This window comes from Vicugna pacos, chromosome 4, assembly GCF_048564905.1.
Source record: "Vicugna pacos chromosome 4, VicPac4, whole genome shotgun sequence".
Classification (NCBI taxonomy): domain Eukaryota; kingdom Metazoa; phylum Chordata; class Mammalia; order Artiodactyla; family Camelidae; genus Vicugna; species Vicugna pacos.
Window position 1 is genome coordinate 31,362,652 of NC_132990.1, and position 16,674 is coordinate 31,379,325.

Consider the following 16,674-nt stretch of genomic DNA (forward strand, 5'->3'; position numbering starts at 1 on the left):
TTATAAATTCCAGGTCTTATAATTCTATATTCCAGATTTTAGAGTGGGTCTCCCACAGGGCTGACTACTTACTGGTTAATTCATCATGATTTACTGCTGACTGGTATCTACTGAAATCTAAGGGGCCAATGTGGCTTTATAATTACTGTAAGAAAAAAGCACACATTTTCTTGACTACTCTGCACAGAGAAAGAATTTAGCGTATCATGTCAGGCACTGAAGTTATACTATCAGGGGCTATTTCCTGGTGTTTTCATTTATACCTAACTAATTGGAATTGATCAGTGTGTCTATAGATTTCTAGAGTCCAATCACCAAAAGTTTGAAATCTATTTTTTTTTCCCTTTTTTTGTTACTGTGTGATATTTAAAAGATAAATATGGCATGATTTTCAGAAAGTAGCATTAGTAATATTTTCTAACTTAGTTTTTTTATTGTGGTAAAATATATATAACATGAGATTTACCATTTGAATCATTTTTCAGTGCACAGTTAAATGGCATTCAGGACATTTACATCATTGTACAATCATCAGCACCATCCAGCTCCAGAACTTTATCTTCCCAAATTGAAGCTCTGTACCCATTGAAAAATATCTCCTCATTTACCTCCTACCCCAGCCTCTGGGAGCTATGATTCTGCTCTCTCACTATTAACTTGCGTACTCTAGGTGCATCATATAAATGGAATCATACAAGAGTTGTCCTTTTGTGTCTGGCTTATTTCACTTAGCATAACGTCTTCAAGGCTCATCCACGTTGTGGCATATGTCAGAATTTCCTTCCTTTTTAAAGGCTGAATAATATACCATTATATGTATGCACCGCATATTGTTTATCCTTTTATCCGTCGATGGACATTCGGGTTGTTTCAGCCTTTTGGTTATAGGGAATAATGCTGCTATGAACGTTGGTGTACAAATACCTGTTTGAGTCTCTGCTTTCAATTCTTTTGGGTATATGCCCAGACATGAAATTCTTGGATGTATGGTAATTACATGTTTAATTTTTTGAGGAACTACCATACTGTTTCACAGATCTATGCCAGAGGCATATATGGAAATCAATGTATTAAAGGTTGGACACCCAAATAGTTATCTCAAGGTGGTAGAATTTCAGTTGATTTTGCTTTTTGTCCTGATGCTATTTTAGATTACTTAAAAAATTTTTTTAATCATGATATATGTTATTATCCATATAACTATCCAAAAAGAATTTATTTTTATTGTGGGGAATATGCACATTATGAAACAATTAAATGAGTGGTAAGATGCTTACAGACTCATTTCCACCCTGGTTCTCCTGATTTCAGGGAGTTTCGCCATCAGCTGATGGCATAATGAAGTTGGGTTTGAACTTGCCCTGGGGTTGAGGCAAACCACCTGTCCTCCTTTGTAGCAAGTGTGGTATTCAGACAAAGTGAGGAAGGCTTGCAACAAAGGGCAAAGGAGCCAAGCGCTGGAGAATAGAGTAATATTTAGTATCAAGTGGACTCAAAATTCAGCTCTTGTTCTAATTGCCTAGGTAGGAGAACTGCAATTTTCAGGCATAAACCTGGGGGTTTCTGCACGTGGCCATGATGGCACCACCTCCTCTGTGCTACTGGGCCCTTCCATCCTGTCTTTCAGCCCAGGGCAGTTCTGAGTTATGCTCACAGAAGGCTTTTATTCTTTCTCTAACGGTTCTTGCCTGGATGGAGACTGCCACAGGGCCTTTTTCTTCAGTGCATTCTTTTCTGAGGGTGGAATTCAGCAGCTCAGAGGAAAGGTTAGCACCCAGAATATGAGAGGCCTCCAAAGCTCATTATGTGGCTTCCTCTCTAGTCATGATGTAGGTCCTCCCCTCAAAGTACCATGAGAAAGGGAATGCCACATTATTCACTTGACTGAGATTTAATTGAGGAATGGCCAGTAAATATGGATGACTTCATAACCAAAAACTGTGGCATGAAGTCTTTGTTTCACGTAACCAAGCCTTCACTTGATCTATTTCCTGGGACAGTAAGATCCCAAAGTTGTTTAAAGAATTTGACATAAAAATGTCAGGAAACCTGTCCCCATTTCTCCAGTTTATTTGCTCAATTTACAAACCTGCAGAGCATTTCCAACTTAGTGGAGAACATAGCCAAATAATATTTAATTACCTTTCCATTTCCTACTGTGCCCAGCATGACTTGCTTCGGCTTATTCCCCATCAGACTGTGACACTCTAAAAATCATTCAGCAGTACGCAAGTACACTCTAGGAATTGCTGGGTTAGAATTATGATGTAATGTTTAAGGCAGAAAGAAACAGTAATTAACACCTTCCATGGAAGTATCGAAAGTGAAAGACAAGTTGAAATTATTATTAGCTCAGTTGGCTTATAAAAGTGAGGAAGTTGTTTTTGTCTTTAGAAACTGCAAACTGTGATCTTGTATGCAGACAGAACTAGCAGTTGCTTTCCCAGAATCTACTCCTGGGAAGTTTCTTAATGAAGTGTGAACAGGGCACAACCAGTGACTCGAAAACTTTATTGTGCATAAGAATCACCTGTGGGGCTTATGAAATTGCTAAGCACCCCTGCCAGAGTGTCTGATGTAGTGAGTCTGGATTGAGGCCTGAGAACTGGTATTTCTCACATAATCCTAGGTGACACTGATGTGCTGGTTTGGCTACCACACTGTGAAAACCATGGGGCTTGGCTGCATATTAGAATTACCTGTGGAGCCTTTGAAGTGCCCTCCCTACCCTGTACACTAGCTACATCAGAATGTCCTCCAGGGGTGGTGCCCAGGCATCAGAGTGTTTTTTTTTTAAGCTCCTTCGGTGATTATAATGTGCATCACTGGGTTGGAAAGTGTGTTGACTTGGAGAAACACCAAAGAGGGAGGTTTAGTTAGATAAATAATATTTTCCAGTAGAGTGAACTTTAAAACTGGCCTTTGAAGGCCAAGTCATGACTGTCATGTGCAGATCACGATAGTTTACCACAAAGTCAGACACTTCGATTTGGCCATCTCCCTCTCCTTCTTTCCTGAACTCATGGTCAGTGTCTGTGTAGATTTATTTCATTAAGAGTCTCTGATTCACTTTCCTACTGAGCCTAGTGCAGCTTCAAAACCCTCCCCTACAGAGAGCTCTGGGAGGCGAGATACCAGAGACCCTCTCTGATTAGTGACTATGACTTTCCCAAAGAGACACGCAGAATGCTATGAAGAAGAGAAAGAAAGGTGAAGGGTGAAGAAAACCATCTATGGAGAAAAACAAAGCAATGAGAAGGACCTCCCCTCCTCCAGTTTTCTTGACTTTGAAGAGTATATTTGGATTTTTGTAGATTGTAAGGCTTTGGAACAGTGGTCCTCACACTTGGCTGCACCTTCAGAATTTCTGACTCAGTACACCTAGGGTGGGATCCCAAAATTTGTATTTCTAACAAGTCCTGAGGTGATGCTGATGTTTGGGGACTTTGAGTTAGAAAACCATTGCTTTCAGGTGTTCATGAGAGATCAGAAAGATTAGTATGGCTGGATCTATCCAGATGTTTTTTGCCCAGAACTCAAAGGCAAAGCATAGAATTTAGCTTATGTCAGATTAGATACAGGTTGGTGGGAACATGCTGAGGGGTTTTTATTTTAAGCTAATAGAAGCAGAGGCATAAAGATAGTGTTTGGGATACTTGAGGTATGCAACAGAGTTTGTTTAAAATAAAATTGTTTCCAAGATGTGGAAGCATACCTTGTTTATCCTGCCTGTAAGATAGGAGTCAGTGCTAATTTTTCACCTTGTTTTCTTGAGAGTGGCCCTCTGAGGTTACCATGCACAGATTCAGGTCATTTTGACATAGTGGCTGTTGCAATTATTTTACTGGGATCAGTTTTACCATATTGTCAGTTTCTTAGCCAACATTTCACTTGGATCATTTTTGTTCCTAACCAGTTGATGATGATATTTTTAAAGTAAAGAAGGGCTTGGATGAGGGCATTTTGGCATTAAAATGTCCAACATCAAAATACTATATATCTCAAGAAATTATTGGTAGTGCTTCTCTTTGGGGACAAAGACTGGGAAGAATGGGAAGAGTTTGCTTTTTTTTTCTACCTTAAGCTTCTTCCCTTCTGCATTGGTGAATTTTTTAAAAAATCACATGAATATATTATACCCCTCCCCCCATTTTATTAATTTTTGTGCTAAATTCATATTGAATAGCTGTCCTGAAACCCCACACCTACAATGATACACGATGCTAACAGGGCCTAGGTTTAAATCATTGCAAAACTGTTTAATCCCATCAGCCCCAACTTATTTTCACCTTTTGGGTCATTGTACTTTTTATACAGTTGTTCTAGCTCCTTCTAGTCTACTGGATTTCTTGTGGACTCTTTGTAGTATGAGTCTGGGTTTGGGGAGAATTTGTCTGCTAGTTCTCACTCAGTCTGTATTAAACAGTACAGTGTGTAGCAGGTTTTTTTTTTTTTTTTTTTTTTTTTTTTTAACCAGCCTGAGTAAATGCTGTGACTGGAGGCCTTGTTTTTCTCAGACAGTTTAAACTTAATGCTCACTTGGCACTTCTGTGGGTCTGAGGCTCCCCATCCACTGGTATCCTCCATTCTGTGGCTGGCTTTGCAGGTCCAGGCCACCACCAATTTCATTCTAAATCGATGTCAGAAGACCTCTCTCCTAGCTGCCCCTCCACATGGAGTATTTTTCTGATGGGTTCTCAATGCTGGTTATGCAGCCAAGCAGTTACTTTCCATAATACTTTTCACCAACAGGTGGTGCTAATAATTCCCCTTATTTTCACAGTACCCCAGTGATAATCCTTGTGTGGCATTTAGAACTTACCTTTGTACTTTTTGAGTAGAAACATGGCTGATTTTAAGAGTATATAAGGCAGAAAACACTCAGCATTTCAGACCAAGTCATTAGTATCTTGCCTTTCTCTTGGATTACCGGCCCCTAACTCCAGTTTCTACTTTCATTCCTAGTCTAAACACCTTGATTGGTCTTCCAATAAAACAAGATGGACAGAAGTTATGAGAAAACACAGAGGGAAATACAAAACCAATTTGTTGAAGTCTCTTTGCATGAGGGAAAGGATGACATTAATGTTGACGGTCTGGACTAGAGAACTCAGTGTTGAACAAACTGACTAAACAATCATTGCAGAGCTACTCCAGGCACAGTTCTAGTTTGTGTATACTGAACTCTAGCACCTAGGTTCTGTCCTCAAAGCCTCTGTACTCTAACTGAAATAAGATAAGCACACAAAGTGAGGGTGAGATCTGTAATAATTTTCAGTGCACACTATGTAAATGGGATGGTATTTTCAGAAGAGCAAGTACAGGAAAATACTATGAGAGTTTGGAGGAGGTAAAGAATAATTCAGTCAGTTAATCAATCAGTCAATATTTATTGAACACTTCCTATGTCAGTGTTCTTGGCACAGAGATACTATGTTGATCAAGACAGATAAGATTTCTGCCTTCAGGGGAGGCCTCTTTGAGGAGGTGAGGCCTAAATATTGATAAGAAGCCAGATATGTGAAGATCTAGAGGAGGAACTTTCCAAGCAGGACCGTGTAGTGAAAAGCTCCAAGGCAGAAATTGGCTTGACCTGTTTCAGGGAAGGAGGAAAGCCTGGGTGTCTGGAGGATAGTGAGCCAGGAGAGAGGGGGGTGGCAGCCAGCCACAGATCATGTTGGGGATTTGTAGCCATGGCGAGGAGCTGGGTTTGTGACTTTGGGGAAGGCCTTGCAGAAGAGGCAGGACTTGAGTTGGGAGATGAATTGAAAAATGGATGGATTTGGCTAGGAGGAGGGGAGAGGGAGGGGAATAGAGGTTGAGGGTTGTGGAATTGCTCATTCAAATGCTGTGGTAGCCCATCCTCAGTGCCTGAGTTGCAGAGTGATCAGGGTTGGTGGCTGAAGTTGGTGATGAAGATGATGAGGATGATGATGACAGTGATGATAGCTGCTGGTACTTAACGAGCACTTACCTTTGCCAGGCACTGTGGAAAGCCCTTTACCATGAGCACACTTCTCATCACATCTGCCCGTCGATTTGGGTGCAATTATGTGCATTTCAGAAATGAGAACACAGAGAGGCTAGGTGGTGGTGTGAGTGGTTTGCTGGAGAGTGGTAGATTTATTTTCTTGTTCTCAAAATAAAGAACATAAAATGAGCTAGAATTTGTTTTTCAGAAGCCTGAAACACAGAAGATCAGTGTTTGCCTCCCTCTCTGGAAGAGAGAGGAGAGAGGCAAAGCTCCCTCCGTGTGGGTGATGAGGAATTGGGTGCCCCAGGTCTTATGGGGACAGGCCTTTTACATGCAGGTGAACCTCAGTCAGGCAAGGGTTCTCTGAAGGAAAGCCAGTGTTTGCTCCCACGACTCTCAACCCTTTGGAAAAGCACAGCGTGCTCAGAGGAGACTCACTGCTTACAAGGAAAGCATGAGGCCCCTTGAGATGGGCCGACTTGTACTGATGTCTCCGGCTGTCACTGTTGGCCGTTTGGGCATGTGATACTCTGAGTTCAGTTTCTTCACGTGCAAAATGAAGATGATGGTACCCACCTCATGGGGGTATTAGGAGGATTAAATAAGATGATGTAAAATGCTTAGTGGTGACAGCAACAATGGTTCCCATTTACCTGTGTTTACTCTGTGCTGAGTGCCTGGTAAGTAGGAAGTGCCTAGTTTATGGAGCAGTTTTTCTTACTATTTTTATTCCTCAACTCATCTACCCTTTCTGTTGCTCTGTGGCGCCCACACTGAGGAAATCAGCACTTTCTTTCCCTTTCTCCAAGCAAGTTCTAAGCCCTCGCCCCCAAAAGTTTCCCTGTTCTATGTCCTCTCCTCATGCTGAGCCCTAAATCGTCAATTTTACTGTCTCCTGACACCAAACCATTGATGCTCCTACATTAGTTTGCAAATATTTCACATTCAACTGGTTCCATCCAAGCATCCTCAAAAAATATTTACCCATGCTCAAAATTTTAGATTTTAGTTTAGAAATTAAACAAAGTTTATCTAATTTATTCTTAAGCCTTGTGCTTTTTCAGAGTATGATCTCAGTATTACGGGGTGACCAGAAGGGATGAACGCCAAAACCACTGGGCCTTCCACAGAGTCAAAAGATGGTGTAATTTTGCGAAATGGAGGAAATAGGCATTTTGAATGGGATTAAAAAACCTATTACTCACTTCCCTTTCCTTCCTGCAGAGAGAACCGAGAACATTAAGTAACAGTTTATGATTGACTCAGCATCCCTCACTGGAATGTTAGTCATTAAGTGTGTTCTGAAAGTGGTGCCTTCAAGGACTGCTGAGATGGGTATGGCCAGCGTCTAGCAGCCATGTGCATGTGGGGATTGGGAAAGCCGGCTCCGAGACTGAGTGGTGCCTCGCTCAGAGGGCATAGTTCCTCTGGGGTAATCCAATCTAGACTAAACATTTGGTGATATTAAGAAATTATTGTTCATTGTTTTAGGTGTGATAATTACAGTTACGTTTTAAAAAATTATTTGTAAGATACATATTGAAATTAGAATTGATGAAATGCTTGCATTTTGCTTCAGGGTAATCTAGTTCAGAGTGAAGGGGGTTATTAGTGAGGGAGATGGCTGGAAACATGATTGTCCATAATCTGATCATTTTTAAAGCTGGGTGATAGGTACATGGTAGTTCCTTCTTCTCTCTGCTTTTGCACAATTTTGGGATTTTTCCAAAATAAAAAAGATTTTTAGGTGCATGGTCCCATGCGAGGGTAGAAATTCTATCTCTGAGTGGGAGTAGGTGAGCTTTAGTGCACAGACTGGGTGCTGTTCTCTGGTTATTCAAGACTTTAGGCTCATGTAGGGGTCCTAGGTGAGCTTTCCATGGTGTCGTTCGGGGAGGACTTTGTGTCCCGTGTTGGTGAACATGCAGCCCGTGCCTGATGAACACTGAATGAGTAAATAAAAGCAGAGAGGCTCAGAGCCCTGATCCTTCTCTTCCTGTCTCTGCAGTGGAGCTCAGGGGGAATACGCCGGGCTGGCCACTATCCGAGCCTACTTGGATGGGAAAGGAGAAAAACACAGAACGGTGAGTGTGGTCGGGCGGTGCTTGCTCACCACTGGGGGGCAGCGCGTTCAGCTTTAGGGTCCCTTTGTTCTGTGGGACCCTCCCTCCAAGCTTTCTTGGAAGATGCTGAGGAAACATGTAATCAAGAAACAAATGTCTATGAACTGGCTATTTTAATCCTTGCCTCCAAGACGTTTCACTGGACCAATTTGAGGGAAAACATTAGGAGATAAAAGGCTTTCTCTCAAACCCAGTCTGTAGCAGTCAGCCAGCTGGCTGTGGACCTGCTCTCCAGAGGGAGCAGAGGGAGGAAGGGGCAGGAATGTTGCCATTCTAAGCCGCCCTCCTTGGCTCAGCCCTGGCCCTAGGCCTGGACGGAGGGCAGAGACCGAGCTCTCGTTCTTCTGTGACTCCTACTGTGCCTGAGCACAGTTCTGTTCATATGTGTGCTCAAAAAATATTTATTGAATAAATAAATTCCCTATTAAGTGATTTTCTGCCTTAAGCAACAAAAGAAGACCTGGAGCAGAGTTCACAGATCTGCTTCATTGTTTGCTTTGGGTAAGAGAGTCCATTCTCCAGGGTCCACAGTGCTCGTGGGGGCCTTGTGGGGACCAGCAGGTGCTGTTAGGCTCGTGGGGCCTCCACAAGTCCCCAGAGGCGGTGCCTATAGCAGTGGACCTAAGGACACAGGCTTCAGATTGTGGCTGACGAAGGCTCACGTTCTCAGGGCCTTCATATTGGTGATGGCTACGCTGACTTGAACTTCATGATCCGTGGAGGTAGGGTTAGAGGATGCAGTGGGTAGGAGTCAGGAGCAGGGCAGAAGTATCTGCCCATCCCAGGAGAGTTAGAGAAAAGGGTGCTGGGGTGGCTCTGGCTGCTCACATAAGTGAGATGCAGTGAAGGGTCCCAGTCTTAGTCCATTCCTGGCTTTATTGTTGATGGCTGGTTGCCTGGATTTTTGCAATGAAGAATTAAATTCTGTTTCACTTCCCTTTCATAAAAGGGAAGAAAAAAACATTTTCCCCCACCTTCCCTTGCTTATCCATCCTGATTCCACAGGTGTGTTTTCCCAGACCTTTGCCTTGGTTGAGTAAGAGAATTGATTTTCCAAGGCCTTTGAAAAATAAGACATTTATTGTTTGAATAGGTATTGAATACTGGCCACATACAAGACACTGTGTTTGCCAGTCTGAAGGGAGATCAAGCGATGAAGCAGACACAGTCCCTGACACCTCAGTTGGTTTTTTCACTCGGGTTTTCTCGTGGTTTTAAATTCTTTCACTTTCTGAGGAAGGGTTCATTTAGAACTGTAATTGGTTTTTGGACCTCAGAGTCTCATGTCTGTCACAGAGTCAGAAAGGAAACGTCGGGGCTTCAGTTGTCCCGTGAGAGGATGCCAGACAACTGACATGTAAAGTTGCCTTTTCTGTTTTTCCTGCATGGCTTCCGAGTACTGAGTAGCCCCCAGAATGCCTCATTGTTATGCTCTGTAACCACGAGGTATCTGGGGATCCTGGGGAGGGATCTGTGTGACCATCTGCATGTCGCTCCCCTGCCCCACTCCACTCCTGCCCCTGCTTTGCAGAGAGGGCTCCGAGGCCCACTTTGTGCTGCTTGTAGAAGGACAGTGACCAGTTAACGACAAAAGGCCAGCTGAAATCCAGGCTCTCTCCACTCTGAGGCTTCCCACCCCTCACGTTTCCCCAGCTCCCCAGTCTGACATCAGGAAGTATCTGGGAATGTCCAGGAGTTGGGGACCAAACCAGAAAGATTAAGGAGAAAGATGAGCTACCTTGACTGGGCCTGGGAAGAGTGCTTCTGTGACTCACAGATTCTTTTTAGCTCCTTTTCCTTCTCTTTGTTTCTTCCAGTCATCCCCTCTCTCTGTCCCCGTGTGTGTGATGATGCTTCTGGCACCGTTGTGCACACTGCTAACACCGAAGTGTCGCGAGAGGTGATTCCACTCTGAAGGGTGGAGAAGAGCGGGATGCTGCATTCTTGGGGGTGGAGGTGGGGAGGCAGGGAAGGCTACCCAGCCGTGGAGCTTGTAGAAATACAGAACTCTTGAGTCTGGAAATGTTGGCATCCTTTCTAGATTAAAGATTTTAATTAAAACTGACTTTTTTAGTTGGAGAAAAAGAAAATAATCAGGAAGGATTTTTCCACATCAGAGACATCTGAGACAGTTGCTCTGGTACAGTAGATGCTAGTGGAATCTAGGAAAATATATCCTTCTTTTTTTTTTTTTTTAAGGAGTGTGGGGAAATCATGTGCTACAGAACCTCCTGAGTTCTTGATGATTCTTTTGTTTCAAAGATTTCAAAAATTCTTTCATTTTTGAAAGTTATTTTCACATTTACTGTTAGGTTAAATTTCAGAGTTTCCTATAATGCACCGTCCAAGTTCTTGATTTACCAGTTTAATTTGTGAGAATACAAATTTATTTAACACTTACTATAGAAATTACTGTGTGCTAGCCACTGTCCTAAATATTTTATACTTAATAACTCAATTTTCTAGTCACATACTAACTCAGATTTGCTGATCTGAGACTGAATTTCCTATACAAAGGGAAAACATTTTACCAAAAACAAAAAACACTAATCCCCCCCCCCAAAAAAACCCCCTAAAACTTGTACGTATTTTTCTCTTCTCAACTGCCTGAGGTAAAGTAGTGAGATTTGGTTTTTAGATTTTACCGGTGGTAAAAAATTGATTTCCCTTATAAGGGAGTGCTCCTCCTTAATCCTTCACTCATTCAGCAAGTTTCTGAGGGTGAGCTGTGTTGGGTCTATGCCAGGCACAGTGGGGAGTTAAAAAAATACAGCATCCACCTAAGTTGACATAAATGCACCAAAGAGGGTTAGTGTTGGATAAAACAGCAAGTCTGAGTCTTATTATTTCTGTGTCCCTCGCAACACCACAGTTTCAAAGTGAGGAAGAATTAATATTTTAAAAAGATAGTTAATTAAATTCCTAAAGCCATATAGAAATTCAGAAATGTCCAATAGCAACAAGTCACTGACAGAACCACTGAGACCTTTTCTTTCCACTAATCCTTACATCAGGGTGTGTGCTAGTTTCCCATGGCTACTGTAAAAAATTATTGCAAAGTCAGTGGTTTAGAACAGCACAGGTTTATTTTCTTATAGTTGTGGAGGCTAGGAGTCTGAAATTGGTTTCACTCGGCTAAAGTCAACGTACTGACAGGGCTGGTTCCTTCTGGAGGATCCAGGAGTGAGTCCATTTCTTTGCCTTTTCTAGTTTCTGGAGGCCTCCTGCATTCCTTGGCTCATGGCCCCGACCTGCCATCACTCCAACCACTTGTTCAGTCATCATCTCTTCTTCCTCTGCCTGCCTCTGATGAACACTTGTGAATACATTCAAAGCCCAACCTATAATCCAGATTTCAAGATCCCTCCTCACGGTCTTTATTCACACCAGCAGAGTCTCTTTTGCCAGATAGGGTCACATTACTAGATTCTGGGGATTAGAATGTGGACATCTTTGGGGGCCCATTATTCAGTGTATCACAGGATAAGTGACATTTCAAGCTTGAATGCTTTTGTTTTATCAGAACTTCTCTGGTATGAATTCTTCATTTAGGCCATTAATAGTCACCTTCCCCTTCCTTGATCAATGTTCTGTCCAGAAGGGATCCTTCTATCCAGAGTTCCTTGGGTAGATTAAAAATACCTTGTGGGAAAGGACAAGTAACTCCAGCTTTGGTCCTGAGAAATTAAAAGAATTTAATACAAAAGGGAAACATTTAAACAAGGCAGAGGATTTGAGGAAAACACAGTGTAACCAGCAGAGACCAGTAACCATTCAAAAGAGGCACAAACTTTGTCGGCAGAACAACAACAAGGTAATTTCATGTTTGCTTTGCTTACAGTTCTCTTTGGATACACATGCATTTTGCTTAAGTAGAGGACTTTGTTGTTTTTGAGGAAACAGCAGTAAGCTGAGTTCCCCTTCGTAAGTCCATTTTTGTGATGACCATTTCTCTTCAAGAGGTGGCAATATTGGTTCTGGGATTTAAAACAGAAGAAGATTGTTTCAGAGTGCACATTGCTTCTCTGTGTTGCTTTCTGTTGGGAGAAACTCCAGGATGCACTTTCCTGTAGTGGGACATCATCAGATCTGCCAGAGCATGTGTGTTCACCTGTGCTCATGTGATCTGGGGGGAGGATGAAATGATTTAAATCTGAGAATTCTAACATTGTGCCCACCATCCGCCTTCCACAGAATTAACATGTCTTTAAGCTCTAGCTTAGGTTCTAGCTCTTGAGATACTTTCTCTTGATCTCTTCAGCTTGATGTGACACCCTCTCTCATTTCTATGGATGACAGCATTGACAGTGAATGCGTTGTGTGAGCACAGGGCTGGGGCTGATGGGCATTTGTGCTTAGTTATGGTTCTCGTGGCAACTAACACTTCGTTGCACAGAGGAAGCATCCAATAAATGATGACACCGTTGGTGTGTTGGCACTGGGAGGCCTTGGAATAGGTCCGTGGTTATCTCTCTTGGATCTCAGCAGAGCTAAGCACAGCACTGAAGCTATGATGTGTGCATCTGAATCCTAGAGTTTAACTTCCAAAATCATGTTCTTTCTATATATTATAGCTGAGACAAGGTTAGAGTCAGCCTAGGCCTGTTTTTGGTGTTGTTGGCTTACGTGAGGAGAGTGTTAATATTCTGAAGTCTTTAAGGAACAATATTTGGGGATTGAAGTGTAAGCTCCCTTTTTGGACATTGTTTGCAATGCAGTAATAATGAGATTGTAGCACATTTTAAGGCACCACCAGTCAGTTTAAATGGAGCGTGTGGCACCCACTGAATTTGAGCTCCAAGCATCATCTAGGATTTTTCTGTCATAATGAATAGCCTGAAGGTGATGGGTTTTTTTTCTACTTCCTTCTTTTCATTCCACTTCTAAGGTTTGCCTCATTCCAAAATCCGCACATGGGACCAATCCTGCAAGTGCCCACATGGCAGGCATGAAGATTCAGCCTGTGGAGGTGGATAAATACGGGAATATCGATGCAGCTCACCTCAAGGCCATGGTACCCTTAACAGATGGGGGTGATGTGGGTTGGAAAGACGTGGTGGGCAGGTACTGGATGGTTTATGTCAACGTTATCTTCTTTTGCGTTCTAATTAAAAGACTGAAGTTCCTCCTCTGAATTGTTCTAGGGAAAATAGCGTAAAATCAGAAAACCTAGCCACCTCTATAAGAAAAATAAAAGTAGGAGTCACATTCTTGGTCCAGAATAAAGCTGACCATAGCCTACTTTTGCCTCTTCCTTCACTAACAAGGAGAAGGTCCTTTAAACTGAAATCCCTTTCTCTAATGTGTGCATGTGTAACAAACCAAATGAATTATTCATGGTGGTAGTAAGGGTATTCCTTGCAGGATCTGTCTGCCTCCTGCCCAACCTTACCTTCCTTCCCCCATTAACAATCAAATTGGCAGTCACGGTTATTCTCAATCTTTGTGTTGGGAATTAAAACATAAGTGTAGATTTTGCGGATGTTGGTGATGGTCCCAGCCATTACCTGCTGATTTTCAGGCAATATTCCATATATTCCATCCTCCTTCCTGCAGTACCAACCCCCACTCCCAACCTCCCAACCTCCAGGAAGAGGTTGCCTAGCAACCGTATCTGCTTTCCACTGGTGGACTGGAGGCTGCATCTTAAGAGGGAAGGAAATCAGTTGAATAGCAATGTGATTTTGTCGGGGTTATTAGGCATGGAGACTGAGAACTTCATATAACTGCCTTCACAGGGAAGATGAAAATACACAACTCTGCGCAATTCTCCTATCCGCTTCACCCTTCCATTGCCCCACAGAGTTTTTACTGATAAATCTTCTGGGCCAGTAGTTGTGATTATTAAGTCTCTCCAGTATAGGATGTGAACTTTAGTTTTTGGGTTTTTTTTCTCATTTCCATTTGAGCCTACTCTGACTTGCTGGTCAAAAAACACAGGAACATGCCTTTTATATATACTTGCCTTCTGTCAAAAGGAAAAATTAAGGAGTTTTTTTTTTTTTTAAATCAGAGCAGAACACTCTTAGTGGGAATTCTAATTTCAGTAGAATGGGAGGGAAATGGGGTAAGGGTGGATATGGTGAGATGAGCTGAGGGAGAGAGATTAACTGTAAGAATAAACTTGTCTGGAACCAAAAAGATCTGAAATAATTATTAAGATGGTCTGAGACAAAGGAAAACTACTTTAGAGAGTTGGGCCCAAAATATCAAAAAATCTTCTGAACCGTTTTTTGGTCTTGACCATGGAGACCTAGCCTGAAGGGATCTTGTTATTTCTTTGCAATGATTTATGAAGGGAGAATTGCCTGTGGATCTTTTATTATTGTCATCATATGTTGAGACAGTTCCAGAAATGAAAAGACCAAGACCTCGTCTTTCTTAATCCTTTAAAATAAAAAGCAAGAGTTTGCCCAAGAAAAGCAACGTTTCCTCCCGTTGTGTCCCTCTACCCTTTTCAATCTCTCAGGTGGATAAACACAAGGAGAACCTGGCAGCAATCATGATTACATACCCATCCACCAATGGAGTGTTTGAAGAGAACATCGGAGAGGTGTGTGACCTGATCCACAAGCACGGAGGGCAGGTCTACCTGGACGGGGCAAATATGAATGCTCAGGTGGGCAACGTGACAGGGCTCCTTGAGAAAACGGTTAAAAATCAAAAAGAAAATTTTTTTTTCTCTGACCTCTTGACAGCTGTCTTAAAACATGACACTGAGTTCAGAACAGACCCTGACTTTATTGCCACATCAAACAAAGAATGTGTCACAATTTCACTGAGCTTATAGCTCCTAAGGAGGTCACGGGGGATGCTGAAGAGGTAAAAAGGTTGAAGGGAAGCCAGGAGTGAGTGGAATGTCCTTAGCTTGTCACAGGGTGTGGTCCCTCTGGGGTATTGTGGGCAAGAAGGTCACCCGACTCCCTGAGGGACCTGAGACCCCAGGTCTGGCTACTGGTGGATGTTGACCTCCCCTGGCCTTGGATCAGCCGTTAGTCTGGCTTCAGCTTCATCCGTGTGGAACAGCTGAATAGCTCTGTCCCTGAGGGGCTACTTGGTGGGGGGTGTGGAGGGCGGTCTGTGTGATGTGTACCTTTGAGAGGACGCTGTAGGGAGCCTTTGGAGGACAGACAGTCATCTTTTTTTGCGTCTTCTCAACTTCTTCCTCTCCTTCTTATTTTCCTCCTTTTCCTCCTCCTCCTATTTAATTGTTTTAAACCATGTTGGAGTCTTTCTGCTTTTCTTTTCTTCTAATTTCTTTTGAGTAGTCCAGGGATTGTCTGTTGCTTCAGTAGCATAAATGCATTCTTTCTCTTTGGCCACATTCACAATTAGCCCTAACGCCAAGGAGGCAGGAACACCTGTTGTGGGTGGTACCAGGATGGTCTCAGGAAAACTGTCAGCCTCCCTTCCTCTCCCTTGGCTCAGTATCCTCTCAAACAGCCTTCCACCCCTTTATATCCATATGCCCTAAGGGGCTGTTCAGTAAAGTGCACGACATCCAGCGCTGGGGTGTCAGAGATGCTGGGGTGAAATGGCCTGTTTAATAGTGAGGAGGTACTATCCTTTCTTCTGTTAGGGGTGCTTCCTCTCCTGCCTCTTGGGGTGGATAATTAGGAATTGACTGTATATTCAAATCTGTTTTTTATAATCTAAATTAGACTAAATGGTCAGTTGCTGTTTCCATGGAAACCACAGGCCACGCTGCCGGGATGCCTGTTTTGATTGCTGTCTTAAGGACATTTCTGGGAACAGCTCCACCTGCCTTTCCGTGGAAGGGGAAGTAGCATGGCCACCTATCCAGAACACCCCTTCATGCTCCTGACTTTTGCTTTTGGCTCCTTCCCTTTGTGGTAGGTGGGAATCTGTCGTCCTGGAGACTTTGGGTCTGATGTCTCACACCTAAATCTTCACAAGACCTTCTGCATTCCCCATGGAGGAGGCGGCCCCGGCATGGGGCCCATCGGAGTGTGAGTTCTGGGCTGCTGATTTCAGGATGGCTTTGGAGACTGAGAATGAAAGGTCGGGCCCAAACTTCCCGCTCTTCTCATCAAGGTCTTCAAGTGTCAAGGACATGTAGTATGCCTGTAGGGGCTGGGTGAGGAGCAGTGAATGGGGCGCTTAGGTCTAAGGAGAAAGCATAGTTAGATTTTATTAACCACAGTGTTTGGCCCCACTAAGCTCCCAGTCATGCATAGACAGAGTGGATTTACTGACAGAGTAATGATTAGGGAGCTCTGCTGGAGCATTCTGGAGCAGAAGTGGAATATCAGCACTTGGAAGTACCTCTCAGACTTTAACTTAGAGTTCTAAGCTTTTCTTTATTTCTTTTTTAAATCAGCTGATTGTTACATCAAAAGTGACTTATCTAACTTAACAAACAAAAGAACTCATTGTAGAAAAGTAGTTACCAGGGCTGGGGGGCAGGGAGGGACATAGGGAGAGGCTAGTAAAAGGGTACAATACAACCTTTCGGCTATAAGACGAATGAGGTCTGAGGATCTAACGCATAACACAGTGACTATACTTGATATCACTGTATTGTATAACTGAAATTTGCTAAGAGGATAGTACTTA

General features: G+C 42.9%; 1 protein-coding gene across 8 annotated transcripts in view; it reads left to right on the plus strand.

Moving 5' to 3' along the window:
- GLDC (glycine decarboxylase) overlaps nt 1–16,674 on the plus strand; it is a 116,788-nt gene that overhangs the window by 84,414 nt on the left and 15,700 nt on the right. For all 8 annotated transcript variants that reach the window (XM_072959468.1, XM_015242580.3, XM_072959467.1 and 5 more), the window contains 4 exons: nt 7,983–8,058; nt 12,986–13,111; nt 14,567–14,716; nt 15,955–16,067. In XM_072959468.1, coding sequence (XP_072815569.1) covers nt 7,983–8,058; nt 12,986–13,111; nt 14,567–14,716; nt 15,955–16,067 — 465 coding nt within the window. The remainder of the gene's footprint in view (nt 1–7,982; nt 8,059–12,985; nt 13,112–14,566; nt 14,717–15,954; nt 16,068–16,674) is intronic.